Source organism: Rhincodon typus, chromosome 15 (genome assembly GCF_021869965.1).
Source record: "Rhincodon typus isolate 14 chromosome 15, sRhiTyp1.1, whole genome shotgun sequence".
NCBI lineage: Eukaryota > Metazoa > Chordata > Chondrichthyes > Orectolobiformes > Rhincodontidae > Rhincodon > Rhincodon typus.
The window spans coordinates 48,567,205-48,588,651 of record NC_063346.1 but is presented as its reverse complement, the minus strand read 5'-3'; the positions used below and the strand labels follow the sequence as shown (position 1 = coordinate 48,588,651).

Below are 21,447 nucleotides of genomic sequence, written 5' to 3'. Positions count from 1 at the left end.
ATTGGTCAGGCTAAAGTCCAGTAGAAAATTCAGAGACTTCAGGAAAGAAAACAGACAGACTTGCATTTATATAGCACATGCACAACCTCAGGCTATCCTAGAGCACTTCAAAGCCAATGATATACTTTTGAAATGTAGTACTTGTTGGAAGAGTGAAAAGCTGCACATTCCAGCAACACCCACAAACAGCAATGTGATCATGATCAGATCATTTGTTTCACTCACGTCAGCTGAAAGGTAAATATTCACTCCACTCGTGGGATCTTTTAAATCCACCTGACAGTGTGCAAATGGGATAACACCGTGTGGAGCTGGAGGAACATAGCAGGCCAGGCAGCATCAGAGGAGCAGGAAAGTTGACATTTCGGGTCAGGACCCTTCTTCAGAAATGGGGCCTTGGTTAAACAACCCATCTGAAAGATGGTGGCTATGTAATGCCATTCACAATGTCAAATCATTGTGGAGTACTTCATGGTCGATTATTTACTTTGGAAGTGCATTGTCAGGAGTAAGTGGGCGGTGCTTGATATAATGGAGGTGATGTTCTGTCTGAATGAAATAGCTGATGAACTGTGCACAGTAATGGATTTGTGCCACGGTTGCTTTCACTGCCAACTGTGAGAGCATGGCAGCTACTCTTTAAACACAGGAAATCCTCAGTGCTTTGTATGAACAGTGAATCTGGCACCAGCAATCCAGCGTCTGTTACAGGAATAGAAATTGCTGGAGAAACTCAGCAGGTCTGGCATCACCTATTGGACAGAAAGCAGTTAATGTTTCAGGTCCAGTGACCCTTCTTCAGCATCAGAGTCCAGGGTCTCCGTGATTTAGCATCTTTTTATTAACGATCCTCAGAGGTAGTGAGGCAGCAGGAGTGGAATCTGGGAAAAGCGCGAGATGCAGCCTGCTGCCATGTTTATAAAAGCGAGACCCAGCCATTGGTGACTGACTGCGTTATGGATCTTTACCAAACAGAAGTCTATAGAATCATGAGAGGCATAGATAAGGTAGATAGCCACAGTAGGGGAGTCTAAAACTAGAGGGGCATAGGTTTAAGGTGAGAGGGGACAGATGCAAAAAAGTCCAGAAGGTGGCGAGTGTCTGGGCCGGGCAGCCAGAGGGTGATTGAGGTGATTACAATTTCATCATTTAAGAAACATTTGGACAGGTACATGGATGGGGAAAAGTGGGATTAAATCACTTGTGAAAACTGAGTGGCACAACCAAGTTTGGCTGAAGGGCCTGTTTCCATGCTGTAACCCTCTATGACTCTAAGTGACAGCCTGTATTCTGTAGTTCTGTTTGAACAGAGATTGTCAGGGGTCGAAGAGCAATTAGTCCCTCTGCTACTCCAATCACAAGCCTTTACCCTATCGGAGGTGGACCCCTCACATCGTTACAGTTTGTATTAACCTTTGTAGCAACCCGAAAGGTGCAGTTGAATGCTAAGGGTCCTACACACCCCATTCCCACGCCCCCCTTTCTCACACACACACACACACACACACACACAGTATTGCTCCATCTTCTGACACCAGCACAATCTGTAACTGAGTTCCTGCATGAATTCCTGGCTAACTCTCTACAATACTTATCTCCTGCCTAACAACAGAGCTAATTTTTTGTTTTGTTTTGTTTCTTGAAGCAGATATGCCAGTGCTAAGGAGGGAATCATCTCTGATACTTAGAGCAGTTCTGGAACTACGTAAATTAAAGCTCCCTTTTCACAAGCCCTGGAATTACAACTAAGTGTACAATTTGAACAATGCGTAGCTTCACAGAATTTCTAAGAGGAAATGACTAACTGGTGACGAGTTCCAGACAGATTACTGCTGTGAATTCATGACACTGGTGAAAACTGTGTGAATTCATTAACGGGAATGGGAAGAAAATATGCAGAGCTTTCAATATAAATTGCTAGCTACCCCCCACCACAACTAATAAATATTTCAATACCCCTTGTCTGGCTATCCTTCACTTGCACAGGCCAGTGATTTTAGACATAAAAATGGATAAATGTTGGGAATACATCATAGGTAAGGCAGCATCTATGGAGGGACGAAGAGTGTTAATGTTTCATGTCTATGACCTTTCATCTGAACACTGCAGGCTTGCCTCTCCAGGAATGGTCATGACATTAGAACTCTTGTTTATCATGACCTACCTAACAAGTACTGCATGATTTACCTCTTCTCTTTTAATCCTGGTTGTGTTCTATACTAGGAGACATCTTCTGGGTCTGGAGGCAGAGGGAAGTGAATTTAATTAAGTAGGATGGTGGCAGACCAGAACACTGCACCTTCCTATCCTTGACCTAGTTGAGTTTCAGGCAGAAAAATAGGGAAAGTCCCTCAACCTGCACCGATTTCGGCCCTACTGAGGCACAGGAGAGAGAGCAAGGGTGGGCACCGTGACAGCTAACCTTCCTCCACTGGATCCATTCCGGTCTCCCCCTCCCTATGACACCCAATCTCAACACACTAAATTGAACATTTGTTGCAGATTGTATTAGGAAATGGTAATTGTTTTAGCAAAAAACATCATCATTTTGTTCATGATTACTGGACTGAATTTTAAGGTTTTTGTTTTGCAGTACCACTTGTTTAATGTGACCTAATCTCCCAAACACCACTTATCTTTTGTGTCAGCAATCCTGTGAGTCTCAAAGGTTGGTTCTACAGCCTCTGCTGTGGCACTGCCAGGTTCAGAGGCTGGCAGGACTTCCTGGTCCAAGCTCCCAGTTTTTGAAAGCTCGCTGGCAGACAAGCAGCTGCCTGATTACCAGAAGATCCGGCAAGATTTCTCACCTTAATAGACTGTGGATTTCCCTTTTGGTGACTCTCCCACTTACAGATGTGGTCTAAAAATGAGAAGATCTCAGCTTTAGTTTTCTGTTCAATTTTTCCATCTAAAAAAAAGATGAAATGGGACGTGGAACATGTTGGGATACCAGCCATAAGGTGCTTGAATGAAGAAATTTCAAAGAGAAACCCATCTGGCTTGTTAGTTTCTGCCAGATCCCAAACTGGATAAAGGATTTAATAATTGTTTGACGCAAATTAGTTCAGCTTTTGTGAGGGCTCAAACTTGATTGTATTAGACATAAACCTATTTTGGTTATAATCCTATCCTCTCTGCGAGCCGTATTCTGAGGCTTCTGTGGTTTTGAAGCAGCAAAAGAAATCCTGAGTTGGTTTTGAAAAGCAAATGTACAACTTACCATACTCCATGAAAAAACTCAGCCAAACTGAATAAAGATGATGAGCTGTCCCTTTTATAGAATATAATCCCTACAGTGTGGAAGCAGGCCACTTGGCCCATAGATTCTACACTGACCCTCCAAAGAGCAGCCCACCCCACCCAATAACCTTGCATTTCTCATAGCTAACCTGCCTAGCCCACAGATCCCTGGACGCTATGGGCAATTTAGCATGGCCAATCCACCAAACCTGCCCATCTTCAGACTGTGGAAGGAAACCCACACAGACACAGGGAGAATGTACAAACTCGACACAGATGGTCGCCTGAGGCTAGGATTGAACCTGGGTCCCTGGCTCTGTGAGGCAGCAGTGCTAACCACTGAGCCACCATGCTGCCCCATTTAGAACAATTTTATTTTTTAAAGAACGCTCTGCTCCAAAAAATGTACTGTTGGCCAAAAGCAAAATTCGGCAACTGCAACTGGCTTGAATTCCAAAGAAATACTTAGCACTGAATTCTGTGTCACGGTCGGATGTTCAATAGAGTAGCTCCCTGATATCTTTGAAGAATTGTAAGGCTTGGCATCCATAATGGACAATGTATATATCACAATCTGAATCATTCATGGAACAAATCTCTATCCAAGATAACAAGATTGTGAAAAGAAATATTTTAACAGCAGCTAATTGTTTTAACATGTAAAATTCCCAAAGTATATCACTTCCGCATAAGGAAAGAAATGGAAATCAAGCTGAAGCAGATACCTGGAGTAGCTAAAAAAAATCCATGAGTTTAAAGGAGGATTGAAAAAGAGATGGAAGAGTTGGAGAGAAAGAGGAATTTTAAGGGAGGACACAAATCATATCACTTTCCTGTACATATCTCTAAAACCTACCTTGTCTGTTCACTTGACAATCAGTAGAAGACTATAGATTGGTATGTAATGAATTCCAACACAGCAAAAGAAGTACTGTCCAACAAACTATATCCCTAGGAAGGTGTGTGGATATCATTCTCCAAATGAGTGACTCTTCAATCTCATTACTTGTATCGTTGCTAGGTTACGTTACCAGTTACTGCTCACCTGTAAACCTATGGTCAGAGGCATCAAGGAGGAGCAATGCTGCAGTCACTGCATTTACAGGCTGCCCTAGTTTGATTTCTTTTCTCAATAACACCCTAAAAGATCAGCACAAGGGGCAATGACCTCCTTCAGTGTCCATGCACATTACAAGTGATCTATTTCACAAAGAATTTCAGCATGGAAATATGCTCCAATATATATTCCTCAACACAATAATAATTTTTCATAGCTACATGAGATAGAATCACTGCTGTATAAACAAGACACCCACTTGACCCCCTCCAGGAGGATCAGCTTGATTAGCGAAGCAATATTAAGCTGCTAATCCACCACCACGAAGGCAAATATTGCCTTCACTTTACTGCCTACAGCTACAATGAAAAGTAGATTGTAATAAAATTCATCTAATGCTTTGAATATAAAGTGAACCCTTCACTTGCCAGGTGGCTTAGCAAAACTGGCGGCTCTGCGTCAACTTTGCTTTTTTATCAGTTCATTTGGTGTTTCTTGCACCTTCAGAAGAATTACTGTAAATGAAGCAACTCAAGCATACATAAAATGTTACCTTCTACATCAGTGCTCCCATTATCTGCACTTTTGATCTCCTGGAAGTTTTATTGTTAGACTGAGGATGTAGCATGTATGAGAGTGAGGTCAGGAACACATCAGGGAGTTGAGACCGGAAGATAGACCATATGTGGTTTGGCTGGGCCAGAAGACCAGCGGGAGTCAGGCTGAAAGGAAAACCAGTGGGCAGTGAGGTCAGCCCAGGAGATCAGAAAGAGTCATTTACAAGTAGATTTCAGATTTTCTTTACTCCTTCATCTGACTGAATCAGTTAAAAAAAGCTGAAGTCTTGGTACAGATTGATAGAAAATGTCAGTTGTCAAATTGCACCAATCAGATGATGTTATCTTTATTCTTACTCAGTCTCCTACCTCTTAGGCAATCACTGACTCATGTGTTCTCATTTTTTCTTAAACAAACATTCTTATGCAAAATCTTAATAAATGTTCTTGGAAGTCCACACAGACATTAACAGACACTTCCCTGACCAGTGTGCTAGTGACTAGTTCAATTAGTCAGATATGACCTAGTGTTCACAAATACATTTTTGTTCGCTTGGTATGTTTCCAGATGCTCAGTCACTTTGGACCTGATATTTCTGGTAACTTCCACACAATTGATTCCAACCCGAGGCAAAATTACCATTATATGGTGCTAATGCAAGAGCAAAATGTTGTGAATACTAGGAATCTGAAATAAAAGAACAAACTCAAGCCAATCAGGCAGTACCTGTGAGAGAAACAGAATTAACGTTTCAGGTTGAGTGACCTTTCGTCAGAGGAGTTCTGAGAACAGGATATTCGAGCTGAAACATTGGCCTGAATTTTATGGGAGACAGCCTGGTTGGGGGTAGACTAAACAGGCTCAGGGTTAGACTTCGCCCTTCAGAAGACAGCAAGTCCTACTTTCTAGTGTAGCTGGCTGATCTGATGGGCCAACAGCTTTAACGGTCCCAGCAGCACCATAACCCAGTAAGGGGTGCCATGGACTACAAGGAGACACAGGATGAAAACTAGCGAGTGACAGGTAGGTCCAGGATGAGTAGATAGGGAAAGATTGGAAAGCGTTATAGCGAGAGAAAAGGGTAATCCAGGGAAGAGGGTGAGGTTAGGTTTTGGAGGGCAGGCAATGAGGACTGTGGAAGGAGGGGGGTTCACGATGAACATTGGCACCCCATCGCTGACTCCTCTTCCTAATTTTAAAGACATCCTTTCAAAAACAGCCCGTCTGCCACTCCCCAACAGTTTTGATATTTTTAATCAACCTGCTGAGAGATGTTATTACACACCTCTGGAGCAGGTGGTACTGTGACCCAGACCTTCTAACTGAGAGGCAGGAACATACCACAACAGCCTAGCTCTGCTCAGCATTTTACGGCAGCGGAGGTGATTGAGGCCTTTAATTCTAACGTAATTGGTCAGATAAGGCATTCAATAGGCCCCAGGATGGGCAGGAAGGAGATAGGCCAAACTTCTGACTCAGTTTATGTGCAACCCTGCCAAAAAATACCCTGATAACGGTAGCTGTAAAATTCAGCCGATTTACTTTGTTCCTCTTCATGGATGCTGCCTGACCTGCTGAGTCCTTCTTTCTCTTTGTTTTTTTTTTAGTATATTTATCAACTACTTCCAGCATTTGCTGTTTGTTTCAATAAACCCTAGATAAACATGATCTATCAAGCTTAAAAGATGTTCACTGAATACTCATGCCTGATGCAAGGCAAGTCATGGATTCCTTTACCCATCGAGCCTGTTTGACTTGGATTAAACATAGCAAATAGAAGGAAGGGTGGATCTCACAGCCTGTCAGCCTGCTCTGCGTTTCAGTAAGATCATGGCTAATCTTCTGTCTCAGTTCCACCCACCATATTCCTTGAATCCCTGAGAAACCAAAAATCTGCAATAGGGTTAACCTAACCCTAACCCTAACCCTATCTCAGCCTGAAATCTATTCAACAATTCTCCTCATTTCAGTTCAAAATGATGTGGAGGTGCCAGTGTTAAACTGGGGTGGACAAGGTCAGAAGTCACACGACATCAGGTTATAGTCCAACAGGTTTATTTGAAATTACAAACTTTCCGAGTGCTGCTCCTTCCCCAGGTGAAGTGACCTGGTGTTATGTGACTTCTGACCCGAGTTTAAAATTATCAGGTATTTCAGATTCCCCAACCAGTCAACCTCGATCTCACTAACGACACTTCCAATGTCGTCCTTCCTTAAATATGGAGACAACTTTGCACAGTACTCCAGGCGAGATCTTACTAAAACCCTGTACAATTGTAGCAGGGTATCCTTATTCTTGTGCTTTAATCTCCTTGCAATAAAAGCTATCATGCCAATTGCCTTCCCATTTGTTTGCTGTGCATATTTTACAACTTATATGAATACATATAAGATTAATGTTTTCCAATGCCAGGCCTTTTATAAAACTATTTTTTTCTTTTCCATGCCGCTACCATATAACCCTACATTTCTCCACATAAAATTCCATCTACCACTTTGTTGCCCAGTCCCTTCAACTGTCTATATTTCTATTGGCCTTTTGGATCCTCCTCAGTTTACATTCACACACTTTGTTTTATCAACGAACTTAAATACAATACCCTCTAGTCACTGAGGTAATTAACATAGTTTGTAAATAGCTAAGGCCCCCAGCACCAATCTTTGTGGCACACAATTAGGTGCAACCTGTCAACTTGAAAATTCTACTCTATTTCTACCCTCTGCTCCTTCTGTTAACCAATCCTCTATCTGGTGCTGCTATATTAATGTCATCTCCATCAGCTCTTACTTTGCATGGCACCTTGCTGAATGAATGCCTTTTGGACATAAAAATATACTATATTGACTTTATCTATCTCTTCCGTTGCATTCTCAAAAGCCTCAATATACTTGTCGGACACAATTTCCCTTCCACATCCTCACGTGACACTGTCCAATCATAGTATGGCTTTCTAAGTGAATTATTGAGATTTCTTTAGTAATAGATTCCAGCATTTTCTTAACATCTGATGTCAGGCTAATTGGCCTGTAATTCCTCTTTTCTTTCTCCCCTTTGCTAACTTCCAATTCATTGACAACATTCTTGAAGTACAGAATTTTGGAAAGTCATAACTGGTGTATCTACTATCTCTATAACTACCACTTTTAGATCTCTGGAGATGTAGGCCATCAAGTCCTGGGGATTTGGTCAGATTTTATTCACTTAAGTTTCTGCAATTCTTTTTCTGAGCAAAAATCATGCCACTAAGCCTTGTATTAATTAACATTTAAAATGCTTCTTTTTTTAATGTTGTTCAGGCTCCGAAAGAAACTTTGGCCAAATCTGTTCTGGCAGAACTACCCCAGCAAGTTGTTCAATACTTCAAGCAAAGAAACCTACCACCTGTCAATTCTGATCCAGCCTAACACCAAACCATCAATCTTTGGACCTGCATGATACCAAATTCCCCACCATGCCCTCCGAAAACGTTTACAGAATAAATCTTTGCATGTTTTGCAGCACATTTGTAATGTTTTCATTGTTACAAACAGAAATTTCCAATACTGAAGTCTTAATTTGTTTGTACGGAGAATCTGGTGCTTTGTACAAGTATAACAATTAACACTAAGAGTGGTTGACATCTTTCCTTGTTGCCACTGTTAAAGTATTGAATGTATCTTTGTAATATTGGGTGTTATGTATCCAATTTTTTTTAATTATTATGACAGTTTGAAAACAACATTATTGACGTAAAGGAAAGACAGAACTGAAAGTAATGAGTCTCATTTTGTGTCAATGTTGTCTGTATGATTAAAATAAACTGTTCTTTTGTCAAACTACTGTGTTTGGATATTTTACACTATTTACCTGTAATGCTCACAGTGCAATGTTTCAGTAAATTAAGTTGAATTTACCAGAAGTTTCAGCTTTGACATTTCTTTGGAAGTACTTTTGATTATTGTTGAAGTGGCCCAAAAAGCTACTTTAAGAAGATTGCTTCTCTAGGAGATTGACATTAGTTCATCACTATTTCAGCACTAATAGTGACAAGAGGAAATAATCAGTCTTCCAGGAGTGAAAGCTCAAATAGGGAAGATGCACAAGATATAAACAGGGAAGTGATGCAAAGCACACAATGTTAACTGAACCATTCAGAATAAAAGATCTACAATTGTCATGCTTGCATGATCTAACAAATGCCTGAAGGAATACAAGGTTAGGAAATTGACTACTGCAGAATTATCCTATTGGTGAGGCTCTGAGCAGCTGATTACTCTAGTTTCGCCCCATACAGCTTGATGGTTCTTTTGGCACGGTGGTACTGTCCCTACCTATAAGCCAGGAGATTCAGGCTCAAGACCCACCAACCTGAGGTGTGTAACAACATCTCTGAGCAAATTGATCACACAACATCTGTAACAAGTGAAAAATGAAAGAGCAGAAGATGCTGTAAATCAGAAATTGCTGGAAACGCTCAGCAGGTCTGGCAGCATCTGTGAAGAGAAATCAGAGTTAACATTTCAGTACCCTTCCTGCAATGAGTAGGCTTGATAGCACTGTCAATGGCATATTCCAGCATTTTGCTCATGACTAATGGGATGGCAATTGATTAGATTTGTCCTTTTTTTTAAGGGCTCTTATGGTACATCATCATCATAGAACCTCTACAGTATGGAAACAGGCCATTCAGCCCAACAAGTCCACACCAGCCCTCCAAACAGCATTCCACCCAGACCCATCCCCCTACCCTATCCTTATAACCCTGCATTTCCCAAGGCTAACGCACCTAACCTCAACATCCCTGAACACTATGGGTAATTTAGCATGGCTAATCCACTTAACTTGCACATCTTTGGAGTGGGGAAGAAAACAAGCGCACCCTGAGGAAACCCACACAGACAGTCGCCCAAGGGTGAGGCAGCAGTGCTAACCACTGAGCTAAATAGTGGTAGTGTCCCCTCCTTTGAGCGAAGAGGACCTGGTTCAGATCTCACCTACTGCAGGGGCATGTAATAACATCTCTGAACAGGTCGATTACAAAAATATCTAAAAGAATTGGTAGAATACAAAACGGGGAAAACTTCCCATGTAGCTTCAGGTGTCAGGGCAGCTCTGGCTCATTCAATTTCCCAGCCAAGATTGATTGTGCTGTTGCTGTGGCATTTCATCCATGCAGCAGCAACAAGTTAGAGTAGTGAGATTAGTCAGGGCATGGAGTTTGAACATCAAAATATTTCTCTCTCTCTCCACTTCCAGGCTGCACAGTATTACTGAACTGGCCATCATTCTGCTTTATTAAAATGTTTTAGATAGTTAATCAAATTTGATAGTTTCAAGTTACCTTAGCTTCCTTTCATTAAACTTGATTAATATCCAATAGGTTGTACTAGCTTGAGAAAATATAAATTGTTTATATTCATTCATGGGATAGAACTTTGTAGGCAGGCCAGCAGTTATTGTTCGCTCCTAGTTGTCCTTGAGAAGATGGTCGCGAGTTGCCTTCTTGAAACGTTGCAGTCCATTTGACATAGGAAGACTCATAATGCCACAATGGAGAGGGAGTTCCAGGATTTTGACCCAGCAACAGTGAAGGAATGGCAATATATTTCCGTGTGAGCATGGTGTGGGGCTTGGAGGGGAACTTGCATGTTGTGGTGGTGTTCCCACTTTTTTGCTGCCCTTGTCTTTCTAGATGGTAGTGGCCATGGGTTTGGAAGGTGCTAAGGAGCCTTGCTGATTTTCTACATGTAATTGTAGATGATACACACTAACGATACTGAATGTTGATGGTGGAGGACATGAATGTTTCTGGTCGTGATGTCAGTCACGTGAACAACTTTGTTCCAAATAGCTTCAGTTGGAGCTGCACTCATCCAGGCAAGGAGGGAGCATTCTGTCACACTCCTGATTTGTGCCTCAAAGATGGTGAACAAGCTAGGGGGACTCAGTAAGTGAGTTACTTACTACAGGATTCCGTATATCTGACCTGCTCTTGTAGCTATGGTACTTACATGGCTAGTCCAGTTTGGTTTCTGGTCAATGGTAATCCCCAGGATGATGTAGTAGACTCATGGGTTGATAATTAGCTGGGTTGGATTTCTCCTGCTTCTTGCGTAAATTACATACCTGATCAATTTTCCACATTGTCAGATAGATGCCAATGTTGTAGCTCTACTAAAACAGTTTGACTAGGGGCATGGCAAGTTCTAAAGCACAAGTCGTCAGTTCAATTGCCCGAAATGTTGTCAGGACAGTATCTATTGCCTCTAGCCATTTCTTGATATTGCATGGAGTGAATTAAATTGGCTGAAGACTGGAATCTGTGAGGACCTTTGGAGGAGGCGGAGATAGATCATCCAGTCAGCACTTCTGGATGAATAATTTTGCAAATGCTTCAGCTTAATCTTTTTGTACTGATGTGTTGGGTTCCCCCATCATTGAGGATAGGGATGCTTGTGGAGTCACCTCCTCCAGTGAGTGGTCTAAATTGTCCACTGCCATTCACAACTGGATGCAGCAGGACTGTAGAGCTTCGATCTAATCCATTGGTTTAGAATTGCATAGATTTGTATATTATTCGCTGCTTAAGCTGTTTGAAGCACATGTAGTCCTGTTTTTCAGTTTCAGCAGGTTGACACCTCATTTTTAGGTAAATCTTATGCTGCTCCAGATAAATATTTCTGCACTCTTGATTGAACCAGTGGTGATTCCCTGGCTTGATTGTAGAGTGGGATGTAGGGGGTGGGGATGTGGTGGTGGTGGTGGTGGTGGTGGTAAGAGGATATGCCGAGCCACAAGGTTGCAGATTGATTTGGATTATGATTTTGTTGCTGCTGCTGTTGGCCCATGGTTCCTCATGGATGCCCAGTCTTGCCTTGCTAGATTTGTTCAAAGTCTATCCCATTTACACGGCATTAGGGGTCCACAGCATGATGGGAGGTATTCAGCGTGAACATGGTACTTTGGCTCCACAAGGTCTGTGTGATTGTCACTCTTACCAATGTTGCCATGGACAGATGTATGTGTGGCAGGCACACTAGTGAGGCTGAGGTCAAATTTTTTTGGTTGGTTTACTCACCACCTGCTGCAGACGAAGTCTAGCAGCAATATCCTTTAGGAATGGACCAACTCAGCCAGTAATGGAGCCGCCAAACTACTCCAGATAGTAACTCTAGACTACTGGCCCAGTAACAATACACTGCACTATTGCTTCCCTCAGATTTCATAGAATAAATGTACAACAGTAGGCTCTCTGGCCAAAAATAATATAAATTGGATGATTTTTGATATAAAATGAAATTATTCAAATCGTTGCAATCACAATCACTGCAAATGTGATGTGGAGGTGCCGCTGTTGGACTGGGGTGGATAAGGTCAGAAATCACACAACACCAAGTTACAGTCCAACAGCTTTATTTGAAAACACAACCTTTCAGAGCCTCACTCCTTCTTCAGGTGTTAGTGAGAGAGGTAGTTTTATAAATTCCTACTTTAGAAATAAAACCAATCAATCAGACTCCAAACCAAAATACAAACAGATTCTAAACAAGGCCTCACACCTAATGCACTGTCTGACCTAAAATGTCCCCTCTTCTTTACACTGATAAAACCTTTAGTTCTCTCAGGACAGTGACTTGAAGGAATTCAGGGATTTACATATACACATTAATCAATTAAAACCTTCTAACTGATTGAAGATTTAACAGCATCTCAGGTTTGTTTAATATATCCTGATCAGTATTGTGGCCCTTTGATCTTTTACTTAGAAATTGTGTCTGATACTACCTCTCTCACTAACACCTGAAGGAGGAGCGAGGCTCCAAAAGCTTGTGTTTTCAAATAAACATGTCGGACTACAACCTGGTGTTGTGTGACTGCAAATGTGAACTTGCTGAAAATAATAATAATAATAGTCAGCAAAAAGGCTGAGAAGAGGTCATGCAATTACATAATGTATTTCAAATGCAAAGTCTTTCATGAATTGGCATTTGATGTTCAGAAAAGTTATAGCTATTTGGCTTAGTGGCATATAGCATAATAAAAGCTCACCTAGCTACATTATCCAAGTAAATATTTGAGTAGGTGCTGTGACAGGCAATAGGGACACAGGGAATTAATACAGATATCATACTTAAAGTAATGCTATTTCCAAAAGTAAATCCAACATTAAGTTCTATTTAAATGGTCTGCAAAACTGCACATGTTGTGAGCTTATAACTAATTCACTGGGGGGAAAAAAATCTGGTAAAGTAATTTTCTCCAAGTACAATTTATATTAAGTATTCACTCATTGCAGTATTTAGAGTGAAAAGTGAAAAAGTTAATGTCATACAAATTGGCTGATGTAAATACTGTCTACAGTCTACCAGTGGGGGAAAAATACTTGTGCAATACTGCCCTATAATCAATTTCTTAGATTATGTGCAGGGACAGCCTTGGCTGACAAGCCCTCCAATTTTCTTCCTTCAAACCCTTGTTTACCAATGACAAGTCAACAGATCAAGAAATTGCCGTGAGGACACCCTCTGCACTTTGTAAACACATTTGCAATTGTCTTGGAAACACTATACAGGGGGAAATCTTCTCAATAAAGATAAGGAGTTGCAGAACAGAATCTGTGCACTCTGGCCCCATGGCAGTAACACCAATGCAGCAGAGTAAAGTTTCAATAGGGCAAACAAATGGCATGTCACATCACATGCAAATCGAACAAAAAGGAACATACTAGTTTGCCAATTAAAAAACAGCTCTGATGAATTTTATCATGTAGTAGTTTATTCATAATTTAGAAACCTCTTTTCCAAAAAATTAAAATACCAATTAAAACACTTCTATATAGATTTTTATTACTTACATTTTCTTTTGTTTTCAACTTAGATACTCAATTGAATTAATGTAAACTGTTGTGTTAGGGCTAAAAATAGTTGTAATTTGTGCTGAGGTTAAAAAAAATTGTCTTTAAAAATTATGGTATTAAAATCATATGGGGAAATGTAATTTAACATTTTTGACACTGGTAGCCAATTTCAACTCGAGTGTATAAAGTTCCGAGGTGAACAATGAGAATTATCTCAGTGCATTACCATTGAAAGCTCTAGATTGTTGGAAAAAACAAGTCAGGAGGTCGAGAACATGACAGTTTATAATTAACCCATACTGCAATACAGTAATACCAAGCATTCATCTCACACTGGTACAGAAATGAAACATATACAACAAAAAAGGTAGTTTTGTCCTTTCTGGAGTGAAGCATCACATATAAATAGTCTTCAGCCACCAGCTATTCATCTGTATTGCCATTTTTGTGTATGAGAGAGTTACAGAGCAGCAGTTTTCACATATCTGACCCCAACATGGGGGAGGTATAAATCCAAGGCCATAAAGCCACCAAAGTAACTTTACAGCAAATGCATCAGGGAAAAACTACTTAAAGCACGCCCATGATAGAAGTAGGGCATTAGCTTAGCTCAGTGGAAGCACTCGCACACCGAGAAAATCATGGGTTGAAGATATAGGCCACAAGAATCTGAGTTGATACTTCAGCACAGCAGAGGGAATGCAGCTTTGATAAAGAAGCTATCTTTCTGATGAATCAAGGCCCCGTACTGCCTACTCCAATGAAGGTTTTAAAGATGTTTCATCAGAAACTGCTTGAATGAAAGGTCATCATCAACTTGAAATGTCAATTCTGTTTCTCTTCACAGATGTTACCTGAGCTGCTGGGTATTGCCAGTGTATTTTTTATTTCAGATTTCAGAGCACTGATATTAAAAAAAAAGACTTTTGGTACGTTCTGCAGGGATTGATCAGCTTTCTCCTAGTGCCCTTGCCAGACTTAACTCTCAAACACAAACACTCAAAACAGATTCACTTTACATTTATCTCATTTTTCTTATTGAGAACTTGCTTTGTGCAAACTGCTGAGACATCTTGTTGCAAAACAACACTGACTACACTTGGTTGTGACACACTGAGATGTACTAAGAAGCGTGCAAGGCACTATAAAAATAGAAGCCTTTCTTTGTTGCTGTTAATCTATTTTTGCCCATTTCTTTTCTTTGAGGTTTCTGAATAACCATAGATTAACACTTAAAGCAAACATGCAAATTGTTAGAGATCCGCAGCACTGAGATGCTGAAGCAAGTCAATTATGAGCAAGTTCACCTTGACAGTTCATCATGAAGACAGCAGTCTGCAGTGACAGTATGGCAAGTAAAGACAAGATCCTATCCCACTGGAAGGCAGACCATCAGAAACCAAAAGTGCATCTGACAAGTCCACACAGGCTGAGGGACAGATGTCTAGGAGTGCCTGATATGGCTACACCCAATCATGGTTTTCATGGCACCTCCTACTGGAAAAGCCTAAACATGGAGGATTTAGCTCATGGGATATCAAGAAACTGACTACATTAAATTATCTAAAAATAAAGTAGATACATAGTTAGTTAAGTAGCCAAAGGAATGTACCCAAGAAAGCACACAAAGGAGAAGCACTGGGGACTGACGGAGAATTTATTTACTTCTTAAATGGCTATTGGCCATCAACAATGATACACACAGGTATCCATCTTATTCATAGCTGTACATTAACAGCCAAAATATGGCTACCAGTTCTATTGTCTTAACTTACAACTAGCTGTATCATTTAAGCATGCGAGTGTAAAAAGAATTATTTACACTTAAAATGTTGACAATATTCAACAACATATCTCGCCCTTGGATTCAAGTCCAAAGGCACTCACCTCTGTACAGTTAACTGTGCAGTGGCCTGCTGCATTATCCAATCAGATTTTGAATGGGGATTTGAACTTTTATATTCACACATGGCTGCCAGAGGTGGAGAAGCCAAACACAAACCTTTTCTATACCATTTTATGCAGGAGCCTGCATGTTACAAACCACCCTACACAAATAAAACACTGCCTTGAATATTTCACTTCACGGGCTTTCGGGAAAAGGGTGGGAACGAAAGACCGAAGAGATAATTCGACCTCCAGTGTTGATGATAATGTCACTGTCCGAGCTGGACTCTGCATCCGAGTCACTGCTCCCCGAGTAGGCACCAAGGCCAGGGAGAATTCCGACACACACACTCGCTGAAGGATGCTGGATTGCTGTGCCAGTTAAGAAATCAGACTCTGCTGGATTGCAGCGGTCATCATCTGTAAGAAGAATCAAATTAAGTGACAGAATATAGTACAGCCTAACTACAGTTCAACATTTTCCAATATCCACAGAAAAGTAGTTATACATCAACCCAGCAATGATGCAAATAACTTATGACACTGCTGGATTTAACAGTGTATTAGAAATCAGACATCATATTCTCAAATATCCATATACTGACAGCTGTGGGATTTCAAAGGGGTTTTTTTTTTTTTTAAATTAATTTGTAACATTCAGGGGCACTGAAAAAGCTATAGACACAAAGTTATTATGATCCTAACTTTAAGCCCTGTGGTGTAGCACATAATGAAAAGCTTAAGTAACTCAAAGAAGGTTACTCACACAATATCTAATAATGCTTCAAACAGCGATTTCTTTCCCACAGCACGAGCTTCTTGCTAACTATTAAGCCATCCTTGGCAGAGGTACAAGAAACTAACTTCATCAGTAATACCACCCACATGCAAGATCTCTTCTGCTTTGATAGAACTTAGCCCAAGTATGTGAATTGCTTTTCCATACCATTTCTAGCCTGCATCCCATCAGGGCACAAATAAATCACTTGCAAAGTAATTCATTACATCAATGATTTCAAGATTTTCTAGCTTCTATTTTGCAGAGTTTCCTTTTTAGTCAGGTTTAAACCTGTTCTTTGCAATTCCTCGTCTCTCCTCTCCTCTGCCCTTGCAGATGCCCCCCACAAACTACCTCCTTGCACCCTTCCTCTCCACCCTATCCCTTTGCACCTTCCCTTGCCCTCTCTTTGTAGCCTCTGTGCCCTCCCACCTTCTTGGAGTCTCCACTCACCCACCTTGCAACCTTTACCCTCTCCCGTCCCAACCCCTCCCCTTCCGTGTATCCTCCCAACCCTTGTGCCTCAACTATCTCTCCCCGCAACCTTGTGCCTCCAGCTATCTCTTTCCAGCATCCTTGTCTCCCCTACACAAACCAGGCAGACAGTCAGTCCAGCTAAAAGGGTGCTCCCAGGTGCAGGATTTCAATAGAAAGGGTGGCCACCCCAGCCTCCCACCCTCTCAGGCTGTCAGCCGCAGGCCCCTGCTCCCAGCTTTCAACAACCCCCTTACTGCCAGCACATCTAAGCCTTCAATCGTCGGCAGCTCCTCTCGGACATTTGTCAGCCACAATCACAAGTGAGAACCAGCCAATGACTGGAAAAGGGGAGCATGTAGAGGTAGCATTTCCAGAAATCGTCTGACAAGGTTTCCCATATAAAAGTTATTGCAGAAGGTAGCAGCTCATGGTGTAGGGGGTAACAATATTTAGTGTGGCCAGAAGGTAGGCTGGCTAGCACAAAACAGAGTATGCGTAAATGTGTATTTTTCTGATTGGCAGGATATGATGGAAGATGTCTTTACTGGGCTCTGAGCTTTTTATAATTTACCTCAATGATTTAGATGAAGGGATCAAAGGCATAGTAGCTAACTTCGCAGATGACACAAAGCTAAGTCAGAAAGAATGTTGTGCAGAGGGCATAAGGAAGATGCAAATAGATATAAATACTTAAAGTGCACAGACAAATGTCTGGCAGATAGCATATAATGTGGAAAATATCAAGTTAGTTTTGGCAGGAAGAATAAAAACCACAGTATGTCTCAAAGGGGAAATGATTGCAGAATTCTGAGGGATCCCAGCATTCTACTGCATGAGTCACAACAAGTTAGTATGCAGGCACAGCCTGTAATAAGGAAAACTAATGGAATGCTAACCTTTATTATGAGAGGAATTGAACAGAAAAGATGCTACAATTTAGTTTTACCATGCATTGGTAAGACACGTCTCAAATACTGTTTACAGTTTTGATCATCTTATTTAAGGAAGAATGCAAAACGTACTGGAGGCAATTCACAGGAGATTTACTGGATTGATACCTGGCATGAGCAGGTTGTCTTCTGTTGAAAGATTAGACAGGTTGGGCTTGTTTTCATTAGATTGGATGGGTTGTAGGTTGACTTCATTGAAGTAGATAAGATTCTGAATAGTTTTGACAAGGTGCACATGGCAAGGATATTTACTCTTCTGTGTGAGTTCAGAATTAGTGGGCACTAGTTAAAAATTAGGAATTGTTCTTTTAAGACAAAGATAAGGAGAATCTTCTTCCCTCAGAAGGTTGTATGATTTTGGAACACTTGGCCTGAGGAAGCGGAGGAGATGAGGTCATTGTATATTTTTAAGGCGAGGTAGACAGATTATTGTTAGGTAAAGGAGTCAAAGGTTATCAATGGGTGGATATGAATGTGCCATTCAAAATATGCATGGATAAGCAATGAATGGTGGAGCAGACATGAGGGACTGAATCACCAACTTCTGCTCCCAATTTGTATGCTCATCCAAATTACAAAGGACAACTTCTCTGTGACTGACAGTCCTGAGAGTAAATTTTTGTGGTAACTTGGGGATTCAGCAGACAGATTCACCCACCATCCCCCTGTATTTTGAGTGCTGCTTCCTATGCACCTTTTGGTCAGAGGAGACAGAAAGAGGGAAACAGAATATTCCTTTCTTCACACTCTCCCTAGGTTTCTTCCATCTAAAAGTATTTTATTTTTGAAACCTTATTTTTGGACTTTCACCAATTTCCAGTCTGTACCTATTGTATGTGTAATTATCAACAACAGAGCATATTCAAGACAGAGATTGATAGATCTTCAAATATTAAAGATATCAAAAGGTATGGGCATAATGCAGGAAAAGTGGCATGGAGACAAATCTGCTGTGATCTAGTTGAATGGCAGAGCAGGCCCTAGGAGCCAAATGCTTCCAGCTCATTTTTCCCGCGTTCCTGTGTAACAGGGTCATTTTCCAACTAATAATTCCACCTCCCTCTAAGAAAGCCTCTTCCTACAGTGTCAGCCTTCATGGAATAGAACCCAAATAACTAAAAAACATTTCCAGTGGAACTAGGAGAGTTCCTGAGAAGTGAAAAGTTTCCCAGAATAAATATTCTGGCTCACCAGCTATTTTAGTGGTTGACATTTTGTCACTGATTGTAAACTGTGGACTGGGAGTAAAGAGGAGAAGATAAGCTTGTTATGACTGAAAAATTTACTCAGCACAGGGCTGACGAGTTGCTTATTTATCTCCAATGCTGGTGAAACTGCTACGATAGAATACTTGTTTGTTATGTTCTGTTTGACTTCTGTTTTTTCCATCTGCACCATCCAAAGCCTGTACTTACCAACCAGTGTCTAAGGATACAACATCAATACTCTATCACATTTATAAAGCAATGTTTGCAGACATTTAAACTTTACAAAATAAAAAACAACCATTAATAAACATTTCACTATGGATACATTATAATAACCAAAATCCAGAATAACCAATTTCACCTACCTACAAAAAGACACAGGCTTATTGGACTAAGCTGACTCCAAGACGAGAGAGTGTCAAATGTTCCTGGATCCATAGTCAATCTTGAGACTAGAGCATAATCTAGGCCAACAAGTCATTGCTGCACTGAGGAAGTGGAAACCTTCTCTACCCTGGCTAACATTTATACCCTCAGGTGTCATGTAAACAGATTAGCTGGTCTTTCTTCCGACACCTTACTAAGTGCAAGTTGGTTGTCACACTACGCTGTGTATGACAGTGCCTACATTATGAAGTAATATGTTGAATATTCCAAGAGTATTCTGTTTTTATTTTCGGATTTTTGGAAGTACTTTGTCCAAGTACTCAAAATTAACTCATTGACTATGAATCGTCTGGGGAGGTGAGGGCATTCCAAAGCCAACCAAAATTACAAATTATTTCATTTTTAAGTTCTGCTGCTATAAGCCAGGATAACAGTGCTCAAGATGGATTGCTCCATCAAGAATATATGTGTTGTATGAGTACTTCATAATTCTTTGTGAAAGTCAGCTACTTAAGAGCGGCACGGTGGCTCAGTGGTTAGCACTGCTGCCTCACAGCACCAGGGACCTGGGTTCAATTCCACCCTCAGGCAACTGTCTGTGTGGAGTTTGCACGTTCTCTCCGTGTCTGCGTGGGTTTCCTCCCGGTACTCCAGTTTCCTCCCACAGTCCAAACATGTGCTGGTTAGGTAGATTAGCCATGCTAAATTGCCCATAGTGTTCAGGGATGTGTAGATTAGGTGGGTTATAGGGGGATGGGTCAGTGTGGACTTGTTGGGCCGAAGGGCCTGTTTTCATCCTAGTGATTCTATGATTCTTATTGAGAATGAGGATTGTAGTTTAAAAGGAAGAAATTACCAGTAAGATAAAGCAGCACCAGCTAAAACGACTGAAAAATTGTTTCAGTCATTCCCGAGTACTCCTGGTAAAAGCTGTAGATGGACAAAAGGTTATATTCCCCTATCATATTTTACAATTTGCAACTGCACGGTTGAGTAGGCATTTTTCAGTTGTAATAGGTTTCTCAAGACAGTTTCAGCAATCAAATGATTATTCTTTAAAAGGGCTAGCATGTTTTAAAATAAAGATTTGATTGACACAAATAAAAGATTGGCGTCATTAGAACAAAAGGGGGTTTGATATTTTAATGTGCTTAAATGAAGGAGTCAGGACTGCCATCAAAACTGTTATCCACAGACTTTTAAGATGTTGAGCAGGCTGTTCAAACATCACAACACATTGCTGGTGATGTTCATACATATAATGTCAAAAAGGCTTCTACTTTCACTGAACATGACCAGGTATCAAGCTTGAGAAGATTTCCTGGTGGGTAGCAGTGGAACTATCAGTCAAATTAGCAAAATCACAGTCCTGAAGATCTGTCAGGGTCAGAGTCAAGCCTTTCCAGTAGGAAAGGAAAAACATCTACATTGCAAAGACAACACTCTGGTATCTACTCAGGGAGAAAAGACTCTCATTTTAAACATAGTGCCGTGTATCTTGCTAATGCGAGTTGCAATTCCAATATACAATGTAGCAGTGCAAACTCAATACACTATGACATGATGTATTGTTGCTACAGTTTGACTATCACTGGTGTGATCATTAACTAAGCACTGATGAAGACTCCTCCTCATCTCTGTACCTCAGTACCACATTGGGTGCACATTTTCCATCGACTCATCAGTTAATTTTTTTAACAATATCTCTTTGGTTTGCATTGTATGCTTGATGGCAAGGTACAACACCAAGTACAGCATGCTTCACTTTCTATATTAGGTATATCACGCGTCATGGAATAAGCTAAAACAAGATACAATTATTCGTCTTTATGTTCACATTTTCAAGAGTCTAATTTGTTTTATTAGTGTTCATCTAACTTCCTATCAAAGGACAGGAGAATACTGATTGGGTGACATGTAAAATTAATGCATCCAGTTCTTTTAAGGGATTTTCATTGTTATAATTCACTGCTAGATATGACAATCTGGTCATTTCACACAATTTGACGCTAGTGAGGGCAAACTTCAAATGGTGCAACCCGAGCAGTGAGATCAATGATGCTGATCC

At 40.8% G+C, this 21,447-nt stretch overlaps 1 protein-coding gene across 4 annotated transcripts in view; it reads right to left on the bottom strand.

Annotated features, from left to right (window-relative positions):
- Window positions 1-15,331: 15,331 nt before the first annotated feature.
- psme3ip1 (proteasome activator subunit 3 interacting protein 1) overlaps window positions 15,332-21,447 on the bottom strand; it is an 86,305-nt gene continuing 80,189 nt past the window's right edge. For 3 of the 4 annotated variants that reach the window (XM_048605695.1, XM_048605697.1, XM_048605698.1), the window contains one exon: window positions 15,332-15,999. In XM_048605695.1, the coding sequence (XP_048461652.1) occupies window positions 15,776-15,999 (224 nt within the window). In that variant the 3' untranslated portion in view covers window positions 15,332-15,775. The remainder of the gene's footprint in view (window positions 16,000-21,447) is intronic. The other variant, XM_048605696.1, reaches the window with a different exon arrangement.